Here is a 24,557-nt window from a genome sequence, read left to right as displayed (position 1 = left end):
AAAGAGAATGGTGACTACCAGGGGCTAAGCAAAGGAAATAATCAAGTGTTTTGTTTAATGTGTACAGCGTTTCCGTTTGGGGTGATGAAAACATTTTGGAGATGAATAGTGGTGATGGTCGCACAACAATGTCAATGGACTTAATATCACTGATTGTATACACTCAAAAACAATTAAAATTATCAATTTTATGTTATTATATTTTACCACAACTTATTTAAAAAGATGGTATAGGTGCAGGAATGAACAACCACATCAACCGGGGGACAAAATGAACACGGAAACAGAACTGTGGGAACTTGGTATATGATAGAAGAGACATTAAAATGAGTGAGGAAAAGGGCGGACTATCCCATAAACAGTGTTGGACAACTGGCTATCTATATGGTAAAAGATAAAATTAGATCCCTAGATCACATCACACACAAATTGACACATTGACTGCCACACAGAAGAAACAGAAACTTTTCCTTGGGGCCACAGTGTTTTATTACAAAAATAGAATAAAAACTTCCAGCGTAATTTAAAGGTAAACATAAATAGGAAAATGAAATTTATTGGCTTCTATTCATTTAATCCATGTTTTTAGAATTAAATTGTCAATATTAATTGTAACAATAAGAACATCAACAAGTAAGATTTTGTGTATGCTTCACGTGGCCCACAGGTCAAAACTAGAGTGAGTTAAATACAACTCTCATGGCAGTTAATGTGTTCAAGTACAGTTGAGTGGCACTATCAAAGTATGAAGGCCAAACTTTAAAGCATTTAGAAAAAAATATATAACGATATCTGTATGATTATCAGTGGAAGAGGTCTCTTGAACAAGATATGGAAAGCTATATTAGCTTCCTACGGCTGCTGGAGCAAAGTGTCTCAAACTAGATGGCTTTCAACAACAGAAAGTTCTTACAGTTCTGGAGCCCAGAAGTCGGGAATTAAGGTGTCAGCAGGGCCATGCTTCCTCTGAGACCCTGGGTAGAATCAGTCCTTCCTGTTTCTTCCTAGCTTTTGATGATGCCATCAATTTTTTGTGTTACTTTGCTTGCAGATGCAACACTGCAGTGCCTGCATCCGTTGTCACCAGTGTTCTCCCTGTGTGTCTCTGCAGTCAAATTTCCCTTTTCTTATAAGGACATCAGTCATATTGTATTAAGGGCCTACCCTATTCCACTATAACTACATCTTAACTGATTACATTCACAATGACTCCATTTTCAAATAAGGTTACGTTCTGAGGTACTGGAGAGTAGGACTTTAGCATATCTTTTCTGGGGATATAATTCAACCTGTAACCAAAGCACTAACCATAAAGAAAAGGATTGATACATTTGATCATATTAAATAAAAGTGAGCAACTTATTTCTTCTGTAAAATGTGTCAGATAAAATATGTCATGAAAAAAGATAAGTCCTTTCCCCCATTTTTAGTAATCCTGGCAATATAAAACAAATGGGAACACTAAAACCAAACTGACATACATTGGCATAATGTCATTTTATTGAAAAATAATGCATACTTCAAAATTTTAGTATAAAAATGCCTTCTCTTTCCCATCCCCAAGCTATATGGTGTGGGTGCAAGAATGAACAAGTAGATCAACCGGGGGAAAAAACGAACAAAGAAACAGAACTGTGGGAACTTGGTATATGATAGAAGAGACATTAAAATGAGCGAGGAAAAGGGCGGACTATTCCATAAACAGTGCTGGACAACTGGCTATGTATATGGTAAAAAATAAAATTAGATCCCTAGATCACATCACACACAAATTGACACATTGACTGCCACACAGAAGAAACAGAATGTTTCTCTATCAAAAATGTCCATCTTTTTCTTCCAGTTTTAAATCTTGGATTAAAAGGTCTTCTCCACTTTGACCTTTTAAAACTCTCTGATGTTATTTTGCTGTAAGGGGTAAGGTAGGAGGAAATACTTCTCTATGTTTTCCACATGGTTAAGTATTCACTCATTCAGTCAGTCAGTTATCCACATATTTACAAATACATTTTGTGTGGGTAGCCATACATAGTACCGCGCTAGTACCCACACATAGTGTCCCCACAAAATACATTTGGATACTGTTCTAAGTACTGGGGATACAGGTATAAACAAGATTAAATGTTCCCTGATATCACAATGCTTATACAGTTAGCCCTCTGTATCTTTGGGTACCACATTCACAGATTCAACCAACGATGGATCAAAAATACTTGGAAAAAAATTAAAAATAACAATACAAAAATGAAAAATACAATATAACAATTATTTGCATAGCATTTACATTATCTTTGGTATTGTAAGTAATATAGAGATGATTTAAAGTATATGAGAAGATGTGTATATATTATATGCAAACACTACACCATTTACATAATGGACTTGAGCATCTGTGGATTTTGGTAGGAAGAGGAGGTCCTGGAACCAGTTCCTTGTGGATACAAAGAGATGACTGTATTCTAGTGAGAGGAGAGAAGCTTTCAAAAACAGGATAACAAATAAATCAATTTGGTGATTGATCAGTGTTATGGAAACAATAAAGTAAGAAGGGTCGGAAGTGCCAAGTGTCTGTAGTATGTTATAAATTTAAATTAGCCCTTTTGAAAAAGAGCTATCGGCCAGGTGTGGTGGCTCACGCCTGTAATCCTAGCATTCTGGGAGGCCGAAGCAGGAGGATCCCTTGAGGTCAGGAGTTGGAGACCAGCCTGAGCAAGAGTGAGACCCCATCCCTACTGGAAAAAAAAAAAAATAGAAAAATTAGCTGGGTGTGGTGGCACATTCCTGTAGTCCCAGCTACTTGGGAGGCTTGAGCCCAAGAGTTTGAGGTTGCTGTGAGCTAGGCTGATGCCATGGCACTCTAGCCAGGGCAACAGAGCGAGACTCTTCTCAAGAACAAAAAACAAAAAACTCCACAACTTTAAAAAAAAAAAAAAGAAAAGAAAAAGAGTTATTTCATCAGAACATACTTAAATGAAAGTTTGAGCATTCATCCAAAGAGTATAAATTATGCTGTGTTTAGGAATAGCAATTTGAGCAGATTAGACAAATGCTCCAATTAATTTTTTTCCCAACTGGTTAGTTTAAATGGTGAAATGAAATATTTTGTGTCATGATTTTGGAAGATAAAAGTAATTAATGTTCTTCAGACAGGGTCACAATAAATGATGCAATCTTAGGCAGTTACACAGATGTACAGTATACCAGAGGTTGACATTTGACAGCACAGGGGTGGGGGTGGGGAGTTATCTGGCTCTTTGCTGCTGATTTGCCTGTGTTTGTCATTTCTACTTTCCCATTTCTTCTCCTGTTCCCACGAGACCAAATTCCCTGATTTCTGCTGCTCCATTCAGGTTGCCTTTTTTGGGTCAGATTTGTTGGCACATCTTCATAGCATCCTGAAAAAGGGTCACTTTGAAGTTATTGCTTTTTCTTTGCAGATCACTTAGCCAACTAAAAAGGCCCCGAAAAAACTGGCTTCTTGGTCCATGTCTATCAACTTCTCGTTAGTCACAGAAACAAAAATTCGGTCATTTTCCTTAAGCTCAAATATTCCCCCTTGATAGATGGAATAGAGTCCATACTCTGAATCTTTAGACCAACAACTATTTCTAGCACTTTTCATCAGCAGTATAGGGTCAGGATAACTGGTGTATTTGTAAATATATTGTACCATTTGTTTGTTTTTCTTTCTGTTCTCTTCTGAAATTGATCCCACAGTTTCCTCAGTTTCCTGAAATCGAAAGTATGTTTGGGAATAGATGTAATAAAACCCTGTTTGGTGGATAATCAGCTCTCCATTCCTCAAGTGCAAATTGTTCAGAAATGAAAGTCCTTTCCTTGATGACTCCCAGGAGTTTATTTTCTGGCCCAGAGCCTTTTCATTCTTGGGACCTGAAAGAAGATTAGAGGAAAAGAGAGTTAACACAAGGCAGTTTGTAGCAAAGCAAGAAGTTTCCTAGTAGTCGTGGCTAGCAATCTTTACTCCTGGATAGAACTTCTGTGCTGAACCCCTTCCTCCCACCCTGTGCTGGTGAACTCAAACGGATAATCTAGAAGGAAGCCAAAAGAAATGTAACTATTTCCACTTCCATAAGCCTGGAGTTCAAGACTTCTTGCCATTCCTTTGGGACTCTTTGGGTCCCTCATTGGTCTTTCACAACTCTCCATAGTCAAAGGTACCATCTAAACAGAAGGCATCTGTAGTCCAAAATAAGAGAGGTACAAGGTTTGGCAAACGAGCCCAGATTTAAAGATCCTCAGATCCCTGGATCTTTAACACTTAAAGATTTTAAATGAAAATGGCCCCTACCAAAATATGATATGCCTTTAACTTTGGGTTCATCTCCATGACTGGTGCAAAATTTAGCTTTTCAAGAGCTTAAACCAACTATCATGTTTTTTTTTTTCCCAGAGAGACTATTTATTAATAATCATTCAACAACTATTTTCAGAATTAATGTATGAAATGAAGCCAAAATCTTTTCAGCACATTACAATTAGATAAGATTCTCACTAGGTTAGGAACCGTGCCTCAAGGTACATAGTGTCACCTTAAGCAGCATAGAGATCAAATCTAGTAGATAACATTGGATCAAGTTTTTTTTATTATTTATTTATTTATTTATTTATTAGTTTTTTTATCATTAATAACAATTTAATTTTACAGAATCAAAGAGTCTAACAGTATATCTTGTTAGATACAGTATGTCCTCATAATGTATACATTATTTCTTGTACAATGATATGAAATAATATGGGAAATATTCATGATAAATTATTAAGTGAACAATGCAAGTTAAAAACAACAGTTTCATATTTTTTTCCCCACCCCCCCTTTCCCGAGTCAGCACCTTCAAGTGTTACCACTCCCCAAACGGTGCGCAATGCACTCATTGTGTAGGCATACCCCCATCCCCTCCCCCACCCCCCACCTCAGTCTGATGTCCAATTGGTGTCGTTCCCAGATTTGTATTTAGGTGATTATCAGGGAAACCAATTTTCTGGTGAGTACATGTGATGCTTGTTTTTCCATTCTTGGGATACTTCACTTAATATAATGGGTTCCAACTCTCTCCAGGAGAACCATAGAGATGTCGTATCTTCATCATTCCTTATAGCTGAGTAATATTCCATGGTATACATATACCACAGCTTACTAATCCAATCATGTATTGATGGGCATTTGGGTTGTTTCCACATCTTTGCTATTGTGAATTGTGCTGCTATAAACATTCGGGTACATGTGTCTTTGTTACAGAATGACCTTTTTTCCTTTGGGTATATGCCCAGTAATGGGATTGCTGGGTCAAATGGCAGGTCTACTTGAATCTGTTTAAGATACCTCCATAATGCTTTCCACAGGGGTTGCACTAGTTTGCAGTCCCACCAGCAGTGTATGAGTGTTCCTGTCTCTCCACATCCACGCCAACATGTGTTGTTTTGGGTTTTTTTGATAAAGGCCATTCTCACTGGGGTTAAGTGATATCTCATTGTGGTTTTGATTTGCATTTCTCTGATGATTAGGGATGTTGAGCATTTTTTCATATGTTTGTTAGCCATTCTTATATCTTCTTTCGAGAAGTTTCTATTCATGTCATTTGCCCACTTTTTGAGAGGGTTGTTTGATTTTTTCTTGCTGATTTTCCTGAGTTCTAAATAGATTCTTGTTATCAGTCCTTTATCTGATGTGTAGTATGCAAAAATTTTTTCCCATTCTGTAGGTGGTCTGTTTATTCTCGTGACTGTTTCTTTGGCTGTGTAGAAGCTTTTTAATTTAATCATGTCCCATTCATTTATTTTTGTTGCTGCTGTGATTGCCTTGGGGGTCTTCCTCATAAATTCTTTGCCTAGGCCAATGTCTGTAGGAGTCTTTCCTACATTTTCTTCTAGAATTCTGATTGTATCACGCCTAAGGTTTAAGTCTGTTATCCACCGTGATTTGATTTTTGTGAGAGGTGAAAGCTGTGGGGCCTGTTTCAGTCTTCTACAAGTGGCTAACCAATTCTCCCAGCACCATTTATTGAATAGGGATTCTTGTCCCCAGAGTATAGTCTTTCCCGCTTTGTCAAAAATTAGGTGACTATATGAGGATGGTTCTATATTTGGATTTTCTGTTGTGTTCCACTGGTCTGTGTCCCTGCACTTGTGCCAATACCAGGCTGTTTTAAGAACCACGGCCTTGTAGTATTGTTTGAGGTCTGGCAAATTAATACCTCCCATTTTGTTTTTGTTGCTTAAAATTGCTTTTGCTATACGGGGTCTTCTTTGATTCCATACAAAATGTATAATTATTTTCTCTATGTCTGTAAAGAATGATGTTGGTAATTTAATAGGGATTGCATTGAATCTGTAGATCACTTTGGGTAGTATAGACATTTTAACAATGTTGATTCTTCCGATCCACGAGCATGGTATATTTTTCCATCTATTTGCAAGTTTTGCTATTTCTTTTCTCAGTGTTTCATAGTTTTCCTTATAGAGGTCCTTTACCTCTTTAGTTAGATATATACCTAGATATTTTATTTTCTTTGTTGCTATTTTGAAGGGTATTGAGTCTTTAATTTGGTTTTCCGATTGATTGTTATTGGCATATATAAATGCCTCTGATTTGTGTATATTAATTTTGTAGCCTGAGACTTTGCTATATTCGTTAATCAATTCCAGGAGTCTCTTGGTTGAATCCTGGGGGTTTTCCAGATATAACATCATATCATCAGCAAAAAGTGAGAGTTTGATCTCTTCCTTCCCTATTTGGACTCCCTTGATTCTGCTCTTTTGCCTGATAGCTCTCGCAAGGACTTCCAATACTATGTTGAAAAGTAATGGAGACAATGGGCAGCCCTGTCTGGTTCCAGTTCTAAGTGGGAGTGCTTTCAGTTTTTCCCCATTCAGTATGATGTTGGCTGTGGGTTTGTCATATATGGCTTGTATCATTTTTAGATAGGTTCCACCAATGCCTATTTTGTTAAGCGTTTTTATCATAAAAGGGTGTTGAATTTTGTCAAATGCTTTTTCTGCATCTAATGAGAGTATCATATGGTTTTTGTTTTTGCTTCTATTTATGTGGTGAATTACATTTATAGATTTACGTATGTTGAACCACCCCTGCATCTCGGGGATGAAGCCCACTTGGTCGTGGTGGATTACTTTTTTGATAAGTACTTGGATTCGATTTGCTAGTATTTTATTGAAAATTTTTGCATCTATATTCATGAGGGAAATTGGTCTGTAGTTCTCTATTTTTGTTGTGTCCTTTCCAGGTTTTGGTATCAATGTTATATTGGCTTGGTAGAACGTGTTGGGGAGAATTCCATCCTTCTCAATATTGGAGAATAGTTTATGTAGGATGGGCACCAGTTCTTCTTTGTATGTATGGTAAAATTCAGGTGTGAACCCATCTGGACCAGGGCTTTTCTTTTTGGGAAGGTTTTTTATTGCTGTTTCGATTTCAGTTCTTGATATTGGTCTGTTCAGGTACTCTATTTCTTCCTGGTTGAGCCTGGGAAGACTATGTGTTTCTAAAAATTTGTCCATTTCCTCCACGTTCTCCAGTTTGTGTGCATAAAGATTTTTGTAGAATTCATAGATGATATCTTGTATCTCTGTAGCGTCGGTTGTGATTTCTCCTTTCATGTTCCTAATGGAGGTTATTAGAGATTTTAGTTTTGTGCTCTTGGTTAGTCTAGCCAGGGGTGTGTCTATTTTGTTTATCTTTTCAAAGAACCAACTTTTTGTTTTATTAATTTCCCTTATACTTTCTTTGTTGTCCTTTTCATTTAGTTCTGATTTGATCTTAGTAATTTCTCGCCTTCTGCTGGGTTTGGGATCGTTCTGTTCTTCTTTCTACAGCTCTTTGAGTCTATTCGTTAGGTTGTCTATTTGCATGTTTTCTGTCTTTTTGATATAGGCATTTATGGATATGAATTTTCCTCTCAGGACTGCTTTAGCTGCATCCCATAGATTTTGATAAGTTGTATCTCCATTGTCATTTAATTCAAAGAAATTTTTGATTTCCATCTTGATTTCTTCTTTTATAGAATAATTGTTCAGGAGAAGGTTATTTAGCTTCCATGACTTTGAGTAAGAGTGAGGGTTTCTGTTTGTGATCATTGTTACTTTTATTCCGCTGTGATCTGAGAAGATGCATGGTATAATTTCTATTTTTTTGAATTTTTGAAGACATGATTTATGTCCTAGGACATGGTCAATCTTAGAGAATGTCCCGTGAGCTGATGAGAAGAATGTATATTCTGTGGACTTTGGGTAGAATGTCCTATAGATGTCAGCCATGCCCATTTGTTCTAGCATTCTATTTAGGTCCATTATGTCTTTGTTTATTTTCTGTTTAGAGGATCTGTCTTGTACTGTCAGTGGGGTGTTAAAGTCTCCAGCTATTACAGTATTGTTATCTATCATTTGGTTGAGATCTAGTAGGGTTTGCTTTATGAATCTGGGTGCACCTAGGTTGGGTGCATATATATTGAGTAGAGTCATGGCTTCTTGATGAATTGTGCCTTTAATCAGTATGTAGTAGCCATCTTTGTCTTTTATTATTTTTGTTGGTTTGAAAGCTAAGTTATTGGAAATTAAGATTGCCACACCAGCTTTCTTTTGGTTACCATTTGCTTGAAATATCGATTTCCATCCTTTTATTTTCAGTCTAAATGCATCTTTGCAGGTTAGGTGAGTTTCTTGAAGACAGCAGATACTTGGATTGTGTTTTTTTATCCATTGGGCCAGTCTATGTCTCTTGAGCGGGGAGTTCAAGCCATTCACATTTATTGAGAAAACTGATAAGTGAGACAGTTTTTTGTTCAGCTTGTTGGGTAGAACTTCATTGTGATGTTTTCTCTCCTGGGCCATTGTGGTATCTGGAATTTGATCTTTAGCTCTTGAGTAGTTTTACGTTCGTGGATCTTTCTTGTGCTGATCCGTGTGTAATTCTCTTTTGAGTACTTCTTGGAGGGCTGGTCTTGTCTTGGTGAATTCCCTCAACCTTTGTTTATCTGAGAATGTCTTGATTTCTCCTTCGTATAGAAAACTTAGCTTAGCTGGGTACAAGATTCTAGGCTGGGCATTATTCTGTTTCAGAAGCGTGAAAATGGGGCCCCAACCTCTTCTTGCTTGTAAGGTTTCAGCTGAGAAATCTGGCGTAATTCTGATGGGTTTTCCTTTGTAAGTTACTTGTTTCTTCCAACTATCATGTTTGTTGGCAAATAGCAAACAGTAACATTATAATAATTATCTCACTTGCAGGCATTTAAAAATGTCAATTTATAAAACCTGAGTTTTATAAATACAAGGAATACCAGGAAGGCATCTGCCCAGAAAACAAAACAAACAAATGAAACCCCAAAAAACAACCTTTTTAATCTATTAATTTATATCTGAAATTTTTTTAACTTGAGATAAAACCTCTCATCATAATAAAGGTGACTTTATTGAGTACTTACAATAGACTAGACATTTTGCACGTGCTACTGTTAGTCTTCACCATTTTATGAATTAAGAATTACCTCTACTTTGCATTTGAAGAAACTTAAGCTTGACTGGGTTAAATAATTTTCTGAGAACATATATCTAGGTGAGGAGCAGCTGGGATTCCAACCTAGGTATTTACACTATAAGACCCACACACAGTATTACGGCACTATATTGACACTTGTTCTACCTAGATAAAAATTAGACTGCACGTATTTGGCTAAACTATGGGAAACTGACATTTATGTCAGTGAAAAGCTGACAATTTCCTACGATTCAGCTTAGTATAAATGCCACTAGGAGTGCCTAGTGATTTATTCATAGTGAAAGTAAATGATTTAGAACCTTTGAAGAGAACAAAGGTTTGATGGAAGTGCAAAGAAGGAAAGTACAAAGTGATGGAAGAAGTAATCATAAAAGAGAGGGAGAGAAAAATTACTTTAAAGAAGAAGAAGAAAGCAAAACCGGGAGGCTGAGGACCTCAAAGATAAAGTTCTCTCGATTTATAACTTTCCTGAGGCCAGTTCTGCCATGGCAGTCATTGAGCTATTCGTCTGTAATCTTGCTTCTGAAAACAATCTGAGACCTGATTATTACTGAACACTTTGTAGGTAGCCATATAAACATTTCAGGTAAAAGTTAAAAAACAATCAGAACAATTTTTCCGTTGTTTTCCTGTAAGCCACTTATCTGTTATTTCTCTTACGTGGAAGAGGGAACGAGTTGCTTCTTCGTCTGGTCCCAGTTATGTGAGCTGCTACTCTCGGAGAACTGCTGTCTCTTACTATGGAAGGAAAAAATTGTTGCCTTTCTAAAAGAGAAATGACAGACAATCATCAGCATTTGTCAAACTAGTTCTCAAGTACATAGCTGTTCACAGCTGTTGTCAGTAAGGCATTGTAAGCATACTGGGCTTCCACAATTGATTCTATGGGTTTTTATTAAAAATAGCCTACATTTTAGTATGATAATCAATCTACTTCAGCTTATATTTAATTTGAAAAGTACTTTAGATGGGAAGAATAAGCAATAAGGTCCAAGTAGAACATAACAAAGTGAAACTTCTGGCCCCTTTCCCCCTAAATAAATAACTGCAGACTTATAGTAATCCTCATGAGTGATTTAAAGTGAGCAAATAGGCCGGGCGCGGTGGCTCACGCCTGTAATCCTAGCACTCTGGGAAGCCGAGCCGGGTGGATTGCTCAAGGTCAGGAGTTCGAGACCAGCCTGAGCAAGAGCGAGACCCTGTCTCTACTAAAAATAGAAAGAAATTATCTGGCCAACTAAAATATATATAGAAAAAATTAGCCGGGCATGGTGGCACATGCCTGTAGTCCCAGCTACTTGGGAGGCTGAGGCAGGAGGATCGCTTAAGCCCAGGAGTTTGAGGTTGCTGTGAGCTAGGCTGACGCCATGGCACTCACTCTAGCCCGGGCAACAAAGCGAGACTCTGTCTCAAAATAAATAAATAAATAAATAAAGTGAGCAAATAACCATGTTTTGGGAAATTTCCACTTGAGTTATATGCAGAAACAATTTGAGTGGTACAATTTTCTTTTCCTCTTTGCTGGCTGCTACTGATTCTAAAGGAGTAGCAACAATAACTGCCCGTACATGCCGCAAACTGGTATCCCACAGTCATCCTGCAAGCCCCTCCCTCCCTAAAAGAGGGGTAGGAATACATGCTGGCCATGATATTCAGTATATGAGCATAGAAATTTCTGATTCACTGGATCATAATAAACAGAGATAACATTTATTGACCACCATCCAACATATTTTGGGGCAAGTCTAAAAAACAATTCAAATTCAACAAACTACTCTCTTTAAAAAATTAACTTAAAATTCCCAACTGTGCTTATATTAGTTGTTAAGATAAATTATATTCTTTCATCAAACAAATATTGCCAGGAACAAGGCACTATACTACCTCCTACAGGGCTACAAAGGTTAATCATTGATTCTACTGACTGAGCCCACAAAGGTCGTACAGGCTTCTATGGAAGATATGAATTAGAAAGTGAACATTTATCTATGAGAAATGGAAATAAAGGGTGATGGGTGTTCAGAGGAGGGAAAGATTCCTATTTATTGGAGAGCTGAGATCAGGGAGCGTTTGTGGAGGAGATGGTGCTGAGGCTCTCTCATTCCCTTGTTCCAACAAACCAAGGTGCCCATCATATTTGTACCGGGCAGTCTTCTAGAGATAAGGAGAAAGAATTATAAACAAGTAAATGCAAGAAAGTGTTTGAGGTACAAGGATAAATGTCTGAACACGATGAGGGTGGGCAGGCCTGGGGCCTGCAGGCATGAGAGAAAGGCATTCCCAGAGAGCTGGAGCAGAGCATGCGCAAGGCATTCCTGGACACGGGCCTGGGAGGAGTTCAGTTTCAGCTTCAGGCTTGAATGAGAGCCGAACTACAAGATCTAACGTTAGGCTAAGACATTTGGACTTTACAGGTCCTGGGGAGACTCTGAAAGGTTTTTTTCAGGTAAGCTGAGAGATATGTGTTGTGCTTTAGCCAACCTACGTCACAGGAAGATTTGATGGATGGGGGTGAGAGGGCTGCAGGCTGGCAGGAGAGTTACCAGACTATCATAGTTGATCAGGACTGAGAACAGGGGGCTTTCATCTAGGCTGGTAGCAAGGGAAACCAAAAGGAGGTGATAAAATTCCATAGGGAAGGAATGAATGGGAAATGAGAATCTCTTCCATCTATCTGGTACTTGTTGCTACTTATTCAGGACAAGTGGGCGTTTATATGATACCAAAGACCAAACGTGGCATGGATACGAATAGTCAATTACATTTTAGTCTCAGAATGCTCAGCATTCACGGTTGATGTGTCCATTTACCTTTAACCTTCACTGTTAAATAATTCATAATGCTTTGCCTGCCCCAACCCTTAACATTGCTTTTAAATATTCAGTAACTGAATCCAATTATAAATATCCTGAATTTGAGGTCATTGCAAAAATATGAATGGGAAAACCTAGATTTGCAAGCAAATTTTGAAGAGAGGAAATTTCCTACTGGCTATAGCAAACAACTCCCAGAAAAGAAATTTGCAAATATTTATATTTGGATGTCATGAATACACCTTATATAGAGTAGTACATGATTTCTCCACCTTACTGGAATGAATAAAAAGGAATATTACTCTTCCACCACTGAAAACAGTACATGCATCTACTGTAGACATGAATCCAGTATGCCTCATCAGAACGGGAGGAGTGTTCCACATTCTGACTACTGATTTTGCCTTTGGGGAAATGAATACTTTAGACCCCAGAACCAGATCTTGTCCTTCATATTTAAGAAAGTACAAAGTATAAAAGATAAGGAAAAATGGGGGTTGTAAAGTGATGAGGAAGTTTATTGTATTGGAAAAGGGTAGCTGAAAAGTAGGAAAACATCGTGAGCAACACGTATTAAAAAGCTGTTTCTTTTCTGCCAGCCTGGAGTGCCCCAGGACTGTGAGTCTCTGGTGTGTGTATTCAGGCCGGCATGGCCATTAGCATGGGAAAATGAGGCTATGGTGAGCCAAATGTGAAGAGGTAGCAAACTTAATTCAGTCATTTCATTTACTTATTCATTTATTCATTCCAAAAATACATATTAAAAATTTTCTGGGTAGAGAGGGGTGGTGGTGGCACAACATTGTGAATGCACTAATTATACTAAATTGTGCACTTTAAAGTGATTCATTATATATTATGTGAATTTTACCTCAACAACAATAATACACACACACATACACACAGAGACTGAAGGTGGCGTGGGTAAGGGCCTGGGGTGTTGGGGGGAAACAGAATCTACTAGGTTTGAGGTGTAGGGTTAGGTGCTGGATATAGAGGGTAAAAGAAAGACACATGTTTTCTGTCTTTATGGATCTTTAGTAGGGAAGCAGGCAGCACATGGATAAAAAATACTTACATAAGTAATGGGAAATGAACAAGGCAAGTGTGCTAGAAACAGCAGACAATAGGGTGCAGGGGAGCTTACTCAGAAAGGTGCCCAGAAAAAGGCTCTCTGAAGAGGTGATGATTAGGTGGACCGTGAAGGCTGAGGAGGCACTAGCCAGAGGATAGAGGAAGCCAGCCTGCACAACAGTACTGGAGGATGTGGGTCAAGAGAAGTCTGATGACCAGGAATGGGAAGGTGCTGTGGCTTGAAGACCACAGACTGGGGATTGTGTGTGGATGGAAAGACCACTGGGAAAGGGTCAATGGAGCAAGGGGCATTTGTGTAAAGCAAGGCTTAGAGCCTGGTGGTGGTCAGAAGCAAAGAAGATGGGTAACTTTGGTTTATTTATAACATATCAGAAGGTAAAAAATAAATAAATGAAGAAATTGAAGTAAAAGGAAAATTCTTGTGGGACAAATAAGATTAAGTTGAAATAAAGTTCTGACTACAGATGAGGAACAGATTTGGTTCTGAGCTTTCTAGCTGCCAATGCAAAGAGAGAAATAGAATCCACAAGTGGCTTGTCAGAGAGGGAATGCGTGGATGGGAGCAGAGAGAAGGAGAATGGAGTGCCTCTTTATCCTATCATGAACTGACAGCAGAGAATTTAAATAACAACAACAAAAAAATACTACCTTGAGTTGTAGGAATGGTTTCCTCATAGGTTTTCAAAATCATCTGCAAATAGTATTGAATAAAGCTTGTTAATTTCCCTAAAAATGTAAACTGACTGTATAATGCCTATGGCTCTTCTTGCTGATACCTAACAGGAAATTTCTACATACAATATCAATCAAGGAGGCTTTAAGTTGGTCAAGCACAGGGTTCGTAGGGGTGTGGTGGGAGCTGGGTAAACGCTGAGATAGCTGTCCCTACACAGTGATCACGGGATGGTCCTCTGCTCCGGGCAGGTTTCCGTTCCTTGAAAGGCCGCACCCACAGCAGCACAGAAGCCAGGCACCATCTGCCACATTAGGTCAGCCTGACATCCCCAGGCGTCCATGTGGCTGACGGATATGGCAGTCTTGCCACAGCACTTTCTGCGTTGGGAGCGTGTATGCACACGTGTGTGTGCATGTGTGTGTGTGTGAGTGCTCTGTGGAAGAGCCCAGGGGCAGACCCAAGCCCCAAGATGCAGGGCACACTTCCCCTCTTACATGATGCCTACAGACATACTCAGCCCATCACATATGACCTGGCAACACTATGTCAGTCTCTCATTTCTGAGAATGTGGCTGAGTCATTTTCAACATAAAGATATTTTACCAAGTTCCCATATCTATGCTAAATATGTGGTAAAACCCCCTCTTGGTACTAACCAATGGGGAAAACCAGTATGAAAAGTGAGCCTTTCCATTGAACAGGCAGATCACGACTGGGCTCATTCCCAGCTTTGGAAACCCCTGTATTCAGCTCTGTCCCTCCTGCCGCCCTTGCCCAGCACTGCCCTCCTTTCCCAACACTGCCAGAAACAGGCCACCTCCATACTGCCACCCAAAACCAGAAGCTCTGACCCCAGATAATGGGGGACTGATTGTAGTTAGTTCTGTGTCACTGGAGTGGGGGGAAGGGAGGTGAGAGGGGACCTTGGCATTCTCTCTCTCTCTCTCTCTCTTCTCTGTATGTGGCTCTCTTTCTCATTCTTGTTCTCTTTCTCTCATTCTGGAACAAAAAGGAAAGAAGGAAGAAGGAGAATCAAGAGGAAGGAGAGAAAGATAATTCCTACAGTGTGGGAGGCAGAATAAAAAAGTGACTACAAGCACGGTCAAAGGACCTGGATTCAGATCTTTCAGTTACTCGCCCTCTGAGCCTTTGCTCAGTCACTTAACTCATCTGAACTTCAATTTCTTCATCTGTTTAAAAATATATAGGCTGGGCAGAGTGACTCATACCTGTAATCCTAGCACTTGAAGTCAGGAATTCGAGACCATCCTGAGCAAGAGGGAGCCCTTGTCTCTAGAAAAATAGAAAAAATTAGCCAGGTGTGGTGGCAAGCACCTGTAGTCCCAGCTACTTGGGAGGCTGAGACAGAAGGATCGCTTGAGCCCAGGAGTTTGAGGTTGTGAGCTGTGACAACATCACTGCACTCTAGCCTGGGTGACAGAGGGAGACTCTGTCTCAAAAAAAGAAAAAAGTATATATATGTATATGAAGACAATAATGATTCCTTTCTCACAGAATCATCATGACGATTAAATGAGGTTAATGTATGAAATGGGAATAGGATATTTACTGGAAATAATCTGTTCAACTAATATGCTTGAAAAAAATGGAGAATTCTTTTCCCCACATTCTCTCCCACCTCCTCTGTGTTCTTCTTTCCATGCTAGTTGGTAGCAGGATGTGAGAATAGGAGGGAGAGGGAGAACAGCAGGAAAGAGATAAGTAAAATCTGTCCTCACCACTCTTCTCTCCTCACTCCCCGGCCTCAGCATCCAGCTCCCTCCTCAATCTCCAGATTTTAACTCTAGTTTCGGAGTCACTCTCCCCTGCTGGGCCACTGCTCCCATTTCCCCCCTACCCCAGGGACTTTGGAGCTCCATTTCTCAGGTTCCTCAAGACCCTTCCCCGTCCGGGCTTCTCCTGGTCCTCACCCACGGAACAGTCACTGTCATTTGGAGAGGTGGAGTCACAGCTGCTCAGACAGCTTGTGTTCAGTGGGCACCCCAGCCTGGGCCCTGCTTCCAGGGTGGCCACAGAGCGGGTGTGCTTCTAGGACTCCCAGGTAGAAGTCTGCTTTCATTTCCCATAGGCACAGCGTCACAGATGATGCCTGGCCTCTACTCTGAGGACTGCTCAGGGTTATAAATGGACTCTCTAATCACCAATATGACACTGTTTCTCCAGAAACACTGATCCTGAGCACCAAACAATGGACTTATAAACATATCTAATACATATCCTCCTCCTACCCTGGGAATTCCCCCAGCATGTTCTCAAACAATGATGTATAAATGGTGCTTCATTGTTTACAGAGTATTTTTATAACCATGTTCTCATCTGATGTTTTCATGTAGGCAGAGGGCAAATATTATTAATTAAATGCCATCTCAAAAAAAAAGCAGCCCAAGAAAAGAAACTTGATTTTACCTAAGTCACATTGCTGAAAGTAAGTTAGTTAACCACATTTAGTAAAATAAACGGTTAGCTAAACATAACGTTTCTGCTATAGGTCCTGCTTAAGCAACTTCCATAAACAGATACTTTTAAAATTTGTTATTGACTATGAATTAAGATGCCATCGTCTTCAATTTTTCAAAGTATCTCTTTCTTGCCTTTTCCTTTCCCCCTTCTTCAACTTTATATGCATACAAAAATAAATATATATTGAATTCCAGATATCAGCCCTGTGGGAAAATTATAAAACATCACGACCAGGCACAGTGGCTCATGCCTGTAATCTCAGCACTTTGAGAAGTCAAGGCGGGAGAATCGTTTGAAGCCAGGAGTTTAAAAGCAGCCTGGGCAACATACTACATCTCTACAAAAAATTTTTTTTAAAACATTAGCTGGACATGGTGGCACGTGCATGTCATTCCAGGAGGCTGAGGCAGGAGGATAGATTGAGCCCAGGAGTTTGAGGCTGCAGTGAGCTATAGAGCTACTGTTCCTCAGAGCAGACATAGACAGAGTGAGACTATGTCTCTAGGTTAAAAGAAAAAAGAAAAAAAGATCACATCATTATTTTGGCTTCCTTTGTCTTCTGAATGAAAACAAAAATTACACACACCGTTTATTACTGTATGACCTTGAACACATTTCCCTGTATGTGCCTCAGTTTCTGTAATGGAATCCAAAAGCTTAGATTAGCTGAGGAGACTGCCTGAGGTCAAGAAATGAAAGGAGACCAGGAGGGAACCAGGGCCTGCTGGTTGGTGCCTGCTGTGCCACCTTTTCCTACTTCTATGAATTTGGAAAAAATTCACTTAAATACTCTAGGCCTCAGTTTCCTCATTTGCAAACTGTGCAGTCTAGAGGTCATGATCTTAAAGTTTTCTTCTCCTCTGGCCTTCTCTGCCTGCTGGTGGGGTTACTTACCTTTCTAACAAGCTGGCGTAGTTGAAACCTGGCTTGCCAGCAGGGGCTGTTTATATTCTCTTCATCATTGGGGTCCCCAGAGCCGTCATCCTCCCTTAGGAAACAAGCAATGCCACTTTTGTAGTACTTGTCCTGCATCTGGATTGAGATGGGATATAACACAACATTATGCACAGGTGCTTTTCATTTTGCTCATCTGGAAGTTAAACAACAGGAACTGATGACAGATTCAGAGACGTTTTGGCACCTTGGATAAGTGCATGCTTGAAATAGAAGTGAGCATGCTGTCCTTTGTCCTTTAAACAAAAGACTAAAAGTCAGCAGTTGGATATGAAGGAAGGAACACAGGTGTGGGCCAGGCATTCTGGGTCACAGTGCCCGTCCCTGCCCATGTCATTAAACAGCTGCGTGTCCCTTGACAAGTTGCTTGCCCTCTCCCGTGTCTGTTCTTCCTTAGAGTGTTGAGCTGGTTCACTGTGGTCATGTCTGAGGTCCCTGCCAGCTCTGCGATGATGGGGATCCTATTCTGAAGCCAGAAACCCACCTAGATACAAGGTAGGCAGTGGAGTCAGTGTAAATTCCAGGATTCTACTTTTTTCTTTCTTTCTTTTGTGAGATGTGCAGTGAAGGAAGGATTCGAAATAAAAATTAGTCAAACCTTTTGGGAAAAGGTAATATTCTGTTTCTTGATCTGGACTTTGGCTGGCTGAGTAGATTCTAGTTATTGACCTGAATTCCGCTTCTCTGAATGACAGAATCTGTACCATGTTGCCACCAGAAATCTGAACGGTGTCTCATTAAACGTCCGTACTAGCTAGGGATTTATCTGCAGAGACTTTAAACAGCATTTGAAGGTTTGCTCCCTGTAAACATTTACAATAGTCAAATCATTGTCAATAGTCTTCGCCCATGTCAACAAGTCCTTGTTTGATGTTATAAATATATACACACACACCCCAAACCAGCCAGAACTCTTCAGGCTGACATCTTATTAATTAAGAAAAACAGGATGTCTGCACAAAGCCAGAAGGTTTTTTTCTTCCGTATCATCTAGGATTGAAGACATATTATTTCCCTTAAAAATATGAGTTGTCTTTATCTGGGGAAACAAATGGGGAACTGACGATTTTTATCTATTTTTTGAATTTAGGGTACTGCAATGCTGGAGGGAGGAATCAAGTTTAATGAAGATTCACTCTTTCCTATAGAAAAACAATCTCATTTTAAATCAAAATAAGATAACTGTTTATGAGAGATCCCAGCCAGAGTCACGCACTACTGTACACAGCCACGTAACCCTTGGACATTTGGTCAAGGTCCTTTGAGTGCAAAAGTACAAACCTGAGTTAATGAACTCCTTCCCCACACCCTGACATAGAACATTCATTTACTTTAAAACAAGTACTTTTATTTTCTTTCTTCCTCTTTCATAGTACAAGAGACAAACATTCTCCTAGTAGAAGTAGTTGGGGGTGGAGCTGAGGCCACCCGAGTGTAGATGTGCCTGGCAGTGGACCCAGGCACAGTTCCTGCCCCCGCCTGCCCGTGTGCTTCTGCTGCAGACGTCTGGTTGTATTCCAATTACTTGGAAGCTGAAAGGCCTTTGCAAGGAAGGCAGCCAGTTGCATATGATTTAGAGATAGGAGGGCATGGCCAGTAAACTGTGGGGCAGGATCGGGAAGGAAGAGAGGAAGACCTGGAACAAGCCTCAAGGCTGAAGGGTGGTTCCCAGAAGAGAAAGCTTTTCCTTGGTCCTGTCTCAGCCCAGCCAGTATAAGTTTGCTCCTGTCAGGCGTTGGTTTGCTTAAACTGAACAAGCAGGCTCACAAACCTCTGTAACTTGTTGGGGCAAAAAGGTATGCGTGACACAGAAGGGAGGGAGCAGTCTGCCTTCTGACTTCACAGCAGCTGGGAGCTGTCTCTGCAGGAAAGGGCTGAGAGCGTGGGAATCTAGCTAGAGGGACAGCTGCCTGGGGACAGTGGAGCTTGACAGGGGTGGAGATGGCACTGGAGCAGCAGGGGCCAGCCCAGGTAAGTACCGAGTGCTGGCTGGTGCCTATGATAGATACTCTCTGGGGATTTTCCAGAAACACTCTCAGGAGGTGGGAGAGGGAGCCTTGAAAATTGAGTAAGGTCCTGGGTATATGTGGGTGGGAGATTGACAGGCTAATGTGTTAATAGCTCTATGATGACCCCAAAGTTAAGAAAGCTGGGATACATTCAGAATACACAGGCAACCTGGAAAACATGGACAAGTAAAGGACACTTTGCCAAAAGTAAAAAAACCTCCCAAAACAAAGTAAAAAAACAAAACCAAAAACAACCACTAAAGCACCCATAAACCCACCTCATAGTTAACCTTTGGATGATCTCCCTGTTCACAGGGTTGACATCAGACTGTGTGTATGCAATTTGGTATGTGGTTGTTTTCTAATAAGACTTATAAACATGTCATGTTCTTTGAATCTGTGTGAAAATCATATATGGATAGCACAGGTATTTTTATGACATTTATTGTAGAAAATTTATAAAATACAGAGGATAAAAATTTATAAAATAAAAGGGATAGACGACGCCCATGATCCCACTATCTGGAGATCTCAATTGCCATTTTAGTGTTTCACTTTCCAGACATTTTTAGGAATAAATGTTGATTTCTGAACAACAAAAACCCAGAGAGGAAGCTCCAGCACCTTTCATGCCCTCACACATTTCTTATATTATCATATTTGGTAGTTTCTGCTACAGACCTTGGCCAGTGCCGGTGACCAGACACATGGCAGGTTGTGGGATGTAGCGGTTATTCCAAAAATGATTAATGGTGATTAATGTGCTATGTCTCTCTCCCGGCATCCCCATCCTTTCCACATCCTTTCCACTTCAAAGCATGAGTTCCCTGCAGCACATCATAGGCTGGGGCTATTTATTCTCTAGCTAACCACGTCTGGGTGTTCGGGGCAGGAGCTGTGTGTGTGTGCGCTACTTTTATTTGCATGCCTCTGAGAGGAAGGACAGCTCTTGCACTGGTTGCCTGTTCTTCAGCTCTGGAAGCCCTCAGTTCTGAAAAGTGGATTTCCATGGTTAGTGCTCTTAGTGCTGTTACAAATATGGCAGCTGTCTAGGCCAGGGCCAACCAGCCCTTGGTGGAGCTTGAGGTCAGCAGGGTGGACTCCCTTGCTGGTTCGGAAACTGCAATATGGCAGCACTGACCCTCTTTGCTGCATAGACATCAGTCTCTGACAATCATTTTCTGCAAACCGCAAATAGCATAAAGGATCACTTATGGAGGTATGTGAAGGGAGGTCACCTTCTCCTTTTGCCTCCCCTTCTATGATGCCACAGTGATAGGCCATTCCATTGTCAGAAAATCTAACTCAGAAAGACACAGACTTCAGAGCCCATATTTATTGTTCATGTTTGGTGGTCTAAAGGCTTATTTGTGAAAGTAAAATCCAAGGTTGAGTCTTCCTTAACACCTACTCCCTATAATCCTAGCTTACTATATATACCTTTTGCAAACTTTTATCACCAAAATGGAAATTGTTTAGGAAATTAATATCTATGTCAAATATTTTTTTCCAAACTCTACACAGATACCCAAGGAAATTCAGATTTATTTTCTCTTGGGAAAATTTCTGATGAAGAAAGTGACACCTTCAAGAGACTTTTCAATAGTAATTAGAATGGCTACAATTTATTGAGCACCTACTTATTGCCTGGGTTCAAAATCAAACTTTTTCTTTTACTACTTTTGTAATCTTGAACAAACCACTTAACTTCCCTGAGCCTTTGTTCAGCCATAAAGTGAGGTAATTGTACTTCCTTTATAGAATTGTTATGAAAATGAAACAGGGTGATACTTTTCAAAGTTTCTGGTACATAGTAATTGCTCAATATCTGCTAATCCTCATTCCTTTCTAGCACTTTCTTATGCATGCCTATTCATGTATGTATTCACATGTAAATATACAATTAAGAAAAATGTGTGCAAGAGGGGATATTAAGCTTTATTTGAAATTTCCATTTTTATAGCAGAATTTAAAAAGAAACTTGATTACATATATCAACAACTACATGAGTCAGCTCAGTAAAGAACCAGTTAATTCAGTCTTAAAATTAGACCAATTTGTAATGTGTGCACATCAATGGAGCCACTGGAGTGTGGCAAAATGGCTTCCCTCTGTTTATGCTGCAAAGTGAACAAAGGTTAAGACGTGCTGGCTCCCAGTTGGTAAACATAGCAGTATTCCAGTCTCTCACACAGACTTAGAACTAAAGGCATGACTATAGCTATGTGGATTTTTTTCCTTACAAAGATACAGGCTCTTCTAAATGTGCCCCACAATAAAGCTGACTTTACTGGTCATATAATGGTAGCCATAATTTTCATAATAACTTGCAAATGAAAGAAGAGTCTATTTCATTTGTTTCCAAAAGAAAAATTTCCAACTGATTGAGATAACCAAATTTACACTCCACAGGGTATACAAACAACATTTCCCTAACAGATAATTAACACTCTATGGCTTTTGCACAATTTACATTTTTCTGAGATGCTTAGCCTTGCATTTTCTAATCACCCAACAGAGTTGCTATTGCAGGATACACCGTGCATCAGGAGGGACAAATATGCAGGACTTATTACGGATACCTTGCTATGGAGGGAAGAGGGTTTCCTAGCTGCCCACAGACTGGGTGCTAGCCCCAGCTCTGCCTCCAAAGCCTTGTCTTAGCTTGAGTAAGTCATTTATAGTTTCCGCATCTATAAAATGGGGGGGGGGGGGGGGAGGTATGCAAAATTCCTTCCAGTTTGTAATTCTCTACTATATAGTATACAATTAGTAAAAATATATATTAGAAGCCAAAAATTGAGTTGGCTTATTTTCAGCAATTTTACATTCATAGTTCCAGAAATTTTTGTTGAGAAAATCATAAATTTAAATGGCACTAAGTTTTGTTGTTTTTTTTTTTTTTATTGTCAGACATACCTAGATTTATACCTGAACCATCCATGGGTGTAGAGTGCAGTTTTATTTTCAGTTATTTTTATCATGAACAGTAAAATGCTGAGTCTAGCAGATAATTTCTTTGTTACAAATGCTACCCATGACATGCCTGTGTCCACGGAATAGGCAGAATGCCAGTCCTTTGCATGCTTTCTTATTTTCAACACAGGAACCACAGATCTTAAACCAAAACATTTCAGAGATCTGATTTACCTCCATCCCATGTTCAGTCTTAGAGGAAAAGGAAACCTGGTACTCCAAAACTTGGTTCCGATTTTTGTTCATATGCACATTATTCTACCTCCAAAACTTCTGAAAGTCTGACTTGTCTATGTGAAGGCTTTCTACCTAAAAATTTAATGTATTTTTTAAAAAGGGGTGCGAGGGAGATGCTGGCATTGGTTGATAGCCCTGAAGTCTGAGGATAAGCAAAGGGTCCCTAAAGGGCATTGCTGTCTATGCAGGGCGGGAGTCTCGATCTTCTGTAGCGTCTGTCTACTGGGATTAGCTACACGGGGCACACAATACCACGGTGCTCAGTGGCTTAGAGCCTGGCTTTGGGCTGAGCTCCAGCTCTACCCTTGCTGCCTACATATTAGTGGCACTCACCACATTTGTGAAGGCTGTTCATTCATTCAACAAGTATTTAGTGAACAACAAGTATTAAGTATCGGTGGCCACTTGGGAGCCACACTCCAGACCTCAGAGGTGTAATGGTGAGCGAAAGCAGACATACCTCCTGCCCTGATGCAGCTACCCTCACCCCGAAGTACTCATGAGTCAAGAATTATAAAGCATTTAGCAGAAAGCACTCATGAATGGCTGCAAGTAATGGTATTATAAAATACATATACTTTTAAAAACAAACAAAAAAAGCCCTCAGGAGTTTTGTTGCCTGCAAAACTACCAGTAACAGCACTTGGTTTACACAAGCCTTCGTAAAGGTCCCAGTAATTCCATGCATTAGCAGTTAGAGCCTCCTGCCAGAGAAAGGGAGCCTTTTCTTCCACAGTAAAGTCTTCAGAGAGGAGCAAGCTGAGAGGCAAAGGGGCGGCAGGTAACCCCGACAGCGCCCGAGCCCCGGACTGCGAGCACCGCACTGACCTGCTGCAGCTCGTTTGTGAAGTACACGTAAGTCACGGCCACACAGAGGGCCTGCAGGAGCACAGTGAAGATCAGGATCAGCACGCAGGTCTGCCCGGCGCTGGAACTCCCGAGGGCCTGCGTCGCAGCCATTATCCTGGGCTCTGGCTGTCCCCGTTTAGCCGGGCAGCTGTTTACTGGAGCCCTTCTTAACGTCCTTTCCTTGTTCGTAGGAAAATGAAACCTAACCAACTCCCAGGCAGTCGCCAGGAAGTGCTACAGCTGCCTGGGGCCCAGCCCACAACATCTGTGTCTGTCCCTCCCCTATGTTTCCATTGCCAAGCAGAGCTGCCATAGGCACAAGTCCCATTTGCTAAGTTATGAGGGAATTGTTATGACTTGAAACTTCCAGACTTGGTTTTTCTCATGCTACTGTGAGAAAAACACTGTGAGGTGTGGGAGGAGGGCTGGGGTGGGAGTGGATGAAGGAAAGGAGACATATTCTCTCAGAGCAATTGTCTTGCTGCAAAACCATGTTCTGAATGCCAGGATCTAAAATCCCTTCTTTCTCTTTGCAAACCTTCTGACACAAATTCTAATCTCCTTCCCCCATCCCCACCACTTCCTAGGTAATACAACTGAGGGTCAGGCTGGAGAGGAAGGAAGTAGCTGGCACACTCAGAAAAAAGGAGAAAAACACATTAATGTTTTCCAAAATATTAACCCCGCCAGAGCGTCTCATTGTTGCCATCCTTCTTTCACAGACTAGGAAGAGGAGGCTCACGGAAGGTAATTTGCTTTGCCCAGGGTCACAGATTCAGGACCCAGCCGCAGATCTCCCAGGTATTAGGTACCAATGCTGCCTTTAACTGGAGGGAAAACAGAAGCTGTTGCTACCACTAGTACCCTGGGAAGTTCTGTAAAGATTTTTAAAAATTTATTTTGTATATAAGGATTTAATTATAAGGGCTGTAATCTTCAAA

General features: G+C 40.4%; 1 protein-coding gene across 1 annotated transcript; it reads right to left on the bottom strand.

The window, feature by feature from the left end:
* Positions 1–481: 481 nt before the first annotated feature.
* TNFSF10 (TNF superfamily member 10) lies at positions 482–23,815 on the bottom strand. Its single transcript, XM_069475275.1, has 5 exons — positions 23,596–23,815; positions 17,486–17,623; positions 14,083–14,125; positions 10,187–10,291; positions 482–3,891 (listed from the first exon to the last, which is right to left on the bottom strand). Exons 1-5 carry the CDS (start codon positions 23,725–23,727, stop codon positions 3,443–3,445), a joined length of 867 nt encoding a protein of 288 aa, XP_069331376.1. The 5' UTR covers positions 23,728–23,815; the 3' UTR covers positions 482–3,442.
* Between the last annotated feature and the right edge of the window lie 742 nt (positions 23,816–24,557).

The sequence above is a fragment of the Eulemur rufifrons genome, chromosome 7 (assembly GCF_041146395.1).
Source record: "Eulemur rufifrons isolate Redbay chromosome 7, OSU_ERuf_1, whole genome shotgun sequence".
Classification (NCBI taxonomy): domain Eukaryota; kingdom Metazoa; phylum Chordata; class Mammalia; order Primates; family Lemuridae; genus Eulemur; species Eulemur rufifrons.
Note: the sequence above shows the minus strand (reverse complement) of the source record. Positions and strands in the feature narration are given on the sequence as shown.